This window comes from Panicum virgatum, chromosome 4K, assembly GCF_016808335.1.
Source record: "Panicum virgatum strain AP13 chromosome 4K, P.virgatum_v5, whole genome shotgun sequence".
NCBI lineage: Eukaryota > Viridiplantae > Streptophyta > Magnoliopsida > Poales > Poaceae > Panicum > Panicum virgatum.
The window spans coordinates 34,533,679-34,542,561 of NC_053139.1; the positions used below are offsets into that span (position 1 = coordinate 34,533,679).

The following is an 8,883-nucleotide window of genomic DNA, read 5'->3' on the forward strand; positions in this document are numbered from 1 at the left end:
AACAACAGAAGTGATATTTTGCACAAATTTTTAAATAAGACGAGTCGCCAAACTTGGTGTTAGAAAAATCAAATGACCTATAATTTGGAACGGATGGAGTATTAAACAACAACCATCCATTCACCATGGGTAAAAGATACCATTTCCAATGGGAGAAAGCAGGATCTACCTCAACTGATGATCGAGTCAATTTTAACGAATCCCCGGTCCAACTGCTCAAGGCCCTACTGAAGTTAAGCTACTGGTGGCTCACAGCAGGGAGCAGTCGGGGGGATTCTATTGCAGATTAACGCCAAGTGTTCATTGAATGCCAGCAGCCTGGCTGTCACCTGCGTGTACCGGCTCCGATCCAACACTCGCAGCAATAACGACCCCATCATTCCTGAAGCTGCCCAGAACCACAGCCCACGGTACAGTACCGGCTCTGCAAAGATCCACGCAGTAAAATCCCCATGATCCCAATGCAGTGAGATCCCATTCCGCCGTTCCCTCCAAACATGTTCGAACGCACAGCCTTCAATTTTCGCAGTACTGCGCACGGTAACTGCACTCTCTCTCTCTCTCTCTCTCTCTCTCTCTCTCTCTCTGTTCTCTACTTATCAAACCTACCAGCATTCAATTATCATCAGTTCGTCACCATCCGCGTTGTCGTAGTACCATGCATCGAGCCGAGGACGACGATGCTAGCTAGAAATCTTTAAACCCTGCTGCTCTCGGCTATAAGTAGCAGCGCCCGAATGCAGCGCTTTTGGCAAGCTTCAGATTAGAGCTGCTAGCTTATTAGGAAGTTCATCACCGACATACAGTACAGTAGTAGCTTAGCTTGTCTCGTCAGTCCGATCCATCCATCCATGGCGGCGAAGCTCGTCTACCTCTTAACCGTCGTGTTCTTATCCATGGCGCTTCTACTGTCTCTCCGCGGACAGTGCGAAGCTGCTGCGACAAGCTGCCGGCGTCGTGTCGGCGCCGGAGGAGGAGCTGCTGCAGCAGCGGGCAGCAGGAGCTCCGGCGGCCAGGCGGGGAAGAAGCAGCGGCAGCGGCAGCGGCCGCAGGTGGAGGGGATGTTCGTGTTCGGGAGCTCGGTGGTGGACAACGGCAACAACAACTTCCTCAACGGCTCCGGCGTGCGCGCCGACTACCTCCCCTACGGCGTGGACTTCCCGCTGGGCCCCTCCGGGCGCTTCTCCAACGGCCGCAACGTCATCGACGCGCTCGGCGAGCTCCTCCGCCTCCCGGGGCTCGTCCCGCCCTTCGCCGACCCGCGCACCCGCGGCCGCGCCGCCCTGCACGGCGTCAACTTCGCCTCCGGCGGCTCCGGCATCCTCGACCACACCGGCCAGCTCACCGTCAGTCGTAGTGTTCATTAATTCCACACTCGCATTACAGTAATTACTTGCTTGTTAATCTCTTAATACATGGCAGCACTGATGAGCTGATCAAACATTGCAACATGCGCGCGCTTCCTCTATTTATGTTCAGGGCGAGGTGGTGAGCCTGCGGCAGCAGATCAGCAACTTCGAGGCGGTGACCCTCCCCGACCTGCGGGCCCAGCTGCGAGGAGCGGCGGCGACCGCCGGCGACCACAGGATCAGGCGCCAGGATTCCTTCCAGCGCTGCTACCTGTCCAAGTGCCTCTTCGTCATTGGGACAGGTGGCAACGACTACCTGCTCAACTACTTCAACCCCAGGAAGAATGGCACCGAGGGTGGGACCCCTTTGACAGAGTTCACAAGGTCTCTCATCATCAAGCTCTCACACCATCTTCAGGTACCTGCTCCTCTTGCTTGCAACTGCAGACCTTCTCATGGTTGATGGTTGTTCATGTCGTTCATGCTCTAACTCATGGTAATAAGTTGCAGCGCATTTCATTGTGTAGTACTATACCAGTTTTACTACCACTGTGTAGACAGCCAAAGATGATCAGGAAGCAGAGTAATTGGTATACAGTAGTTGTACTGAGATTAGAGAGAAACACAGTTCCTTGGACATGAGAAAATAAAGACCATAGCTATAGGAATGCTAGCAGATAAAGGGGCATCTGGCCACCATGGACCAATGGTGTCCTCTGACCTCCATTCCATTATATGAGGCTGCTGACAGACTGGTATGTGCAATTGTGCATCAGCTATTAAAAACATGCATACAGCATGGTCAGTTGAGTTCATACATATACTGATGAGTAAGGAAGCACAGTGGTCCTAGTTAGTTCATGAGAAATAAAGGCAGGGAATATGCAAGTTAAAGCACTGAGGAGAGCAACAGTGACCATTCTCTCACTGTTCGGGCAGGAATTTCACATGAATATTTGGTCAGATTACTGTGCCTTAAACAACCCATGTATCTTTTTGTTTCCTTTTCTAGAAAAAAGAAGAAGAAGATGAATTTCACATAATAAAAGCACTAGTCACTAGTGAAAAAAATATGGATATTTTTTCTGTTTTACACAAGAGCATGGCCTCGCATTTACTTTCAGTGTTGCGTACCATCAGACATGGTTGATGCTTTGTCTGTTCGCTGCAGAGGCTGTACGCTCTGGGCGCCAGGAAGTTCGTGGTCTTCTCGATCCAGCCGACCGGGTGCACCCCCGTGGTGCGGTCGTTCCTCAACATCACCGGCGCCGCCTGCATCGAGCCGGTGAACGACGCGGTGGCGCTCTTCAACTCGGAGCTCCGGCGGCTGGTCGACGGCGCGAGGTCGCGCATGCCCGCCGCCAGGCTCGCCTACATCGACTCGTACAGGATCATCAAGGACATGCTGGACCACCCCGCCAAACACGGTACGAGTTTTTATTTATTGCCCAAATCTCGCTCTAAATGCAGCTCGTTAGTATATACTACAGGTACAAGAACAAGCCACATGATCATTAGTTGTTCCCGTGATCCCCTCATTCCAATTCCAATTTATAGCTCACTTCAGATCTGTCCCACATGATTAATTAGTTTCATTTGGAAACAATAATTCTTTTGAATGAGTCGGATTGTTTTCATTAAATAAAAGGAAAAGTCATGTTTACAACCTTCAACTACATAAAAGTTCAATTTTCAACCTTCAACTACAAAACTATATAATAAAGGCAATCCAACTGTTGAAACCGGTCAAATTTAGCCCCTTAGGTGATTTTCCATTTTGTGAGAATTAAAATATTTAATTTTAAGCTAAAAAATCATAAGTAATTCATTTTAAATTAAAAATATGAAATGTGTATCAAAAGTTTTCTAAAAATGTAACCTATCTATTAGCATGATACTTTTCAGTTATTTATATCCAATTTTTTTATTGTAATAACTTTTGGTTGCTTGTAGTTATATCTATTATTTTTGAATAACCAAGATTCAAATAGAGCAATAATAGGTAGGTTACTTTTTTAGAAAAAATATGATACTAGTTTCAATTTTTTTATAATTTAAAAGAATTAGTTTTGATTTTTTTTATCTAATTAGAATTTCTTTAATTTTTTCTAAGTACAAACCCACCTTGGAAACCATCCCAAGGGCCAAATTTGCCCGGTTTCGACAGTTGAATGGCCTATGTTATCCGGATTTGTATTGAAAATCGAACTTCTGCGATAGTTCGAGGATGTAATTCGGACTTTTCCCTTAAATAAATCTACCATAAAATATGTTTTGATATTGAGTTTATTTTGGTACTATATATATGTTAATATATTTTCTAAAATCTTGGTCAAAATTAAAGTAGTTTGACCCACTTACGAGTGGTTGTAAAGGGTTTTAAAATTTGACTTATATAATCTAAAGATCGGATTGGACTCTAATTTTACATAATTTTAAGCTAAAAATATATAAAAATCAAATTAGATTGTGAATAGACCACTAGGGCTATAATCTGTTATTACCCCTACTTACGATAGAGTAAAAAACTAGTACAATCTTAGATGAATGGAATCGTATACATGTAAAAAGATTTTATCCTTTTAACTCTGTGTGAAAAAAAAAACTCTCAGGCGTGAGGGAGACGGGCAGGGCCTGCTGCGAGATGTCCCGGAGCTCGTCGGGCGTGCTGTGCAAGAAGCAAGGGCCCGTGTGCAGGGACCGGACGGAGTACGTGTTCTTCGACGGGCTGCACCCGACGGACGCCGTGAACGCCAGGATCGCGCGCAAGGGCTACGGCTCCAGCTCGCCGGAGCACGCCTACCCCATCAACGTCAAGAAGCTAGCCATGCTGTAGGCCTACCGGATAATAATTAATCCTTCTCTTAGTAATTAATTAAATTGTGATGAGTGGGTTAATCTAAGCCGTGCGTGCATCTAGCTAGGTTAAATAAGAATTTTGTAAGTCTTATCGCTAGTTCAATGGATAAAATCTAGTAGCCGAACATCATCCGAGCCGCCGGGCCAATGCGCTATATACGGGCTGAATCGAAAGTTTTGGTTTTATGCCCAAGGCCCGTAGTGTTTTTTGGATTGTACAACGGTTTGGTATGTTGTAAGGACTGGTGTTTGTAAAGAATTGGCCATAAAGTTCATCTACTATGGGCATCTTTGGTTTGGTACCAAAAGTGTGCTCAAGTTAGCCAACCTAAATTTTGGCCATTTTGGTCAATTTTTCCATTATTTAGTTGGATGTTAAAATTTAGCTTTAGTAGTTTACGCTGGTCACCTTATGTCATTTTGGTTCATGGAACTATGGAAGCCCCATGAATTGACATAAAACCCCACTGTCAGTACAATGACCATCCTCAACCGCATGTGGCAAAACATGAGCGGATGGTGGCGTTGCTACATGGTGCCATTGAACTTAGGCCTTGTTTGATTTTTTACGTTGTCGCATCAAATATTCGGATGGCAATTCAAATATTCAGATGCCAATTTAATATAAAACTAATTGCATAAATTACTATTAGGCTCCAAATAAATTTATTAAGTATAATTAATGCACGATTAGTGGATGATCACTGTAGCAATTAGTGGTCAAATTATGGACTACCTAAGCTTAATAGATTCGTCTCATTTATGAAATTAGTTTTGTAATAAGTCTATATTTAGTATTCCTAATTGGTATGTAAACATACGATGTGACGGGACTTATGACTTAAATCGAAGAAATCAAATGAGGCCTTAGCCTGTTTTGGTGAAATGGACGGAGCGTTGCATTGCCTCCAGCCGGCGGCCTGGGGCGTGACTATAGATCGCTTCAGGTGATGGTTGTGGGAACCATCGCCTTCTGAAGGGTGAGGACTGAGATCGCTGACATCAGCTACATGCAAAGGGAGTTCAAATTAAAAAATGTATAAGTCTTAAAATATATATTCAAATTAAATTGTGATTACGCGATTATCTTTATTACGACAAGATCTTCAAAACAAGATCACACTTGTCTATGTTTGCATGATATTTTTAATAAATATTTTTTTAATATTAAATAATCAATTTCAGCTATTGGGAATAAATATTTTAATAACATAAATAAATAATTATTTTTACGAATAAAAAATTAACACATAACGAACAAATAATAATGTAGAATGAACAAAACATTAAAATCACGAATAAATAAGTTATTATGACAAAACAATTTAATCTACAGAATGAACAAATAAATTATACACCTCAAACTTTTATATTACGATAGAAAGTAATATAAAAATATCAAAAAATATAAGAAGGATATGTATATAAAAGAATAGGTAAAAAGTGTGGAACAAAAATAAAAAAAAGAAAATAGAGAATAGAATAAGAATAAATGAGACGAAAAGGAAGAGAGATTAGCCAGCAGTAGGTCGGCCCATGTGAGTTGGTGCTCCGCCAAGCGTTACTGGGCCGAACCAGTCTAAGAGCGGCACAAGGACGTTCTGCAACGCGCGCGAGTTGGGCAGCCTGGGTGTCATTGACGGGAGATTTTTTGCCTCTGCATGTCAGTGGGCCGGGTTTAACTAGAGTCATCATTCTCTTCGAGCAGCCTGCTACTCAGTGGGCCGGGCTTAACTAGGATGATCATTCTCTTGGTACTTTGTTAGGCTGTTCAGTGGTCAGCTACTTGGCCATGCACTCTGTGTTCCTGTGAATGAGTCCCACAATATTGTGTTTGAAGAGGACAGTATGATCTTGGGGAAACTTGTGACATCGTTATATGCGACTTAGAATTCAAAATGTGTCTTGTATGCTTTGACTTTTCCATTTGTGATCGCTTAGTTTTGATCACAATTTCAAGTTTCAGTTTTTTTTATGCCTTCCAAGTTCTTGATCAGTCCATGACTTTCATTTTCATAGGTCATACCCGCTAGAAAAAAAAGGTACTGTTTAGTACGTAGTATTTGCAGGGCTTGAAAATTTCATTATCCACTCATTTTATTCGTTAACCACTAACCTGAGCTTACTTGATGCCATTTTTCCTAGAAATTGCACCATCTTGGTGTTTGCTACTATCCCACATTGCCAAACCGATTGCTTGCGTTGCTCTGGATAAGTAAAAGTTTGTCTTGTTTTCAAGGGAAAGACAACATTGGATAGTTCCCCACAGCAACTTGTGTCGTAATTAGGGGTGGTAAATGGTGTTAGATTTTGGCCTAGAAAATTTAAGAGTCGGGTCATAAAAAGGCTGAGCTCTAATCTTATACAATTTTTAGTTAAAAAATTTAAAGGTCATGTTAGACTGTGAAGAGGTCACTAGAGCCATGGCCCATTACCACCCCTAGTTGTAATAACTGGATGGACAAACAAAACTTAGTGCCTCAAATGGACAATAATATATTAATATTCAATGGAGAAGATATTAAGATATTGTCGCAAATAATCGAGTCACCAAACTGTACCGTGTGTGGTGCAGTGCAAGCAGCGCCCGCCTCTAATTATTGTCCGGATTCTTTTCACATCTCAGCGAGAATGGATCGCTAATGCATCCGAAATTCTTGCATCTTGGAACGTTAGCATTGGGAGGCAGTCCGAGGCGATACAGATCGACCTAAGCATTTTCAATGAATGTACCTGTGGCTCAAGCTGAGCGATTTTTTTTTTCCGAGGAAGAGTTGGAGACTGATACGGTTCTCTCTCTCCAGTCCATCGTACCAGTCAATTTCCTGAGCTCCGTTCATCATAGACTAGCTAGACTATATGGTGGTGTGCGCCTTGGAACTTAATTACCCCGCCCAGCATCGTCAAACAAGTTGCTTGCACTGATGCTCCGGCAGTCCAGGTAAAAAAATGTTATCGCCGACGAAGAATCTGCGACGGGATCGATCGAGGTACAGGGAGCATCACACGTCCGTACGTTACCGACCGATCATCCAGGTACTGACGACGGTCGGACGAGGATCTTGCGGCGGACCGTCTACTACGCTGATCACACGATGATCCAGGGGCCAAAAATATCTTGTGTGCTCGCGCTGGCCAGGCAGAGCAGGCGGCAACGGCAGCACTGGTGAACACGTGCACCGCTTGTGTCCGATCCGGTGGCGACGATACCCTTTTCTTCCTTGTGTGCATGATATATATATATGCCCTAGATAGTGGCCTAGTATAGTCGATCGTCATATGACAAGAGTTGTTGGGTTGCGTCTATCAGGACACCGCTGCACACCCAACATGTCGATTATTCTGTAGCCGGCAGCCTTGTTCTCTTGTTTGTCTGTGTTCAGCGGCTCCTGCATGCGTGTGTGCAAGTGGTAGTACTATAAGCATGACCAGCTGCAAAACCTGCGTGTGCATCACCCGCAGAATGTGTGTGTGTGTGTGTGCGCGTTCAAGCCATGTACATGTCGGCAGGTCGACAACACCATAGCCACCTATAGTTCAAATAATTTTCCAAACCTAGTTCAAATTCGGAATAACCGTATTTATATTGGTTCAAATCACCTTTGTTGCAATACTAATACGTACCACTAGATGCATAATTGAAAATCTTTTTCTATGATCACAGTTTTGATGTCACTGTGGCAATATATAGCATATATATATATATATATATATATATATATATATATATATGAAATTAGTATCATTGTATCAAGGTGCTTTAATTAATATATGTATATATTTATGCCAAATCGTACCGTATGTTCTGAAATACAGTAGGAGGGGTAGTATAGTTAAATAGCTCTAGAAGAGACCTTGCTTGTTCCAGCTTTGCAAAACAGTGTGTTGAATACAAGTTTCGAGGCGATAGCACGTTCTGCACACGACATGCCACGACTTTTACTACTTACACATGCACGCACCGGTGCATCCCCTCCGGATCAGCGAACGCGGCTATTAGCTGTGCCGCAGGCTAGTTGCCAACGTGGACCGGGACAGCTCTATGATAACACTATCTGTTGCCATCTCATAACCTGTTGTGCATCACATTATCTTGTCATTTTGTGGAATAGTCAGTGCATATATGTCATGGATTCTCCACCAGTGAAAAGGATCCACTGTATTACTGTACTTCAATATATTAGATGGATCGGGTTCTCTACACTGTAATTACCACAGTGTTGTATATCGTTTTAAAAAAAAAAAGAAACAGCAGGGGGAACCCCACTGTGGTATATATATTAATAGGAGAAAACAAAATAAAAATAGAAAAAGTACTGAGCAGGAGAAGGGCAACAACAACACTAGAGTGCTCCCACTGAAGAAAAAAAAAACTCTCTGAATGAATAGCGTATTTTCTCTGTTCTAAAATACAAGGCATGGTCAGACGTGCAACTACGGACGTGGTTACTTTTATATATGGGCAGACATTGCGAATGTTGGTGCTGAAGCCATTAAGCAACAGTCCCCTCTTTAAATTCATGAATGTTTGCCACCATTGATTGAACTCCCTCATCCATATATCCAATAATAGCTGATATTTCAACATATTGCCGCAAGGGTTGTTTTGTTTGGTTGGCCATAGTTTTCAAGGATCCTCAGCTGCATGCAAGATGCAACCACCAATTATCTTGAT

The 8,883-nt window shown here is 43.0% G+C and overlaps 1 protein-coding gene across 1 annotated transcript; it reads left to right on the plus strand.

Moving 5' to 3' along the window:
- The first annotated feature begins 532 nt into the window (after positions 1–532).
- Positions 533–4,541, plus strand: LOC120704859 (GDSL esterase/lipase At1g29670-like). The gene is made up of 4 exons (XM_039989395.1): positions 533–1,346; positions 1,480–1,767; positions 2,521–2,776; positions 3,962–4,541. Exons 1-4 carry the CDS (start codon positions 852–854, stop codon positions 4,183–4,185), a joined length of 1,263 nt encoding a protein of 420 aa, XP_039845329.1. The 5' UTR covers positions 533–851; the 3' UTR covers positions 4,186–4,541.
- Positions 4,542–8,883: the final 4,342 nt, after the last annotated feature.

Bases quoted from the DNA above. Each gene is read 5' to 3' on its own strand.
- LOC120704859 (XM_039989395.1), top strand. From the start codon at position 852: ATGGCGGCGAAGCTCGTCTACCTCTTAACCGTCGTGTTCTTATCCATG. The intron at 1,347-1,479 runs GTCAGTCGTAGT...ATTTATGTTCAG, and splicing joins ACCACACCGGCCAGCTCACC to GGCGAGGTGGTGAGCCTGCG. The intron at 2,777-3,961 runs GTACGAGTTTTT...AAAAACTCTCAG, and splicing joins GGACCACCCCGCCAAACACG to GCGTGAGGGAGACGGGCAGG.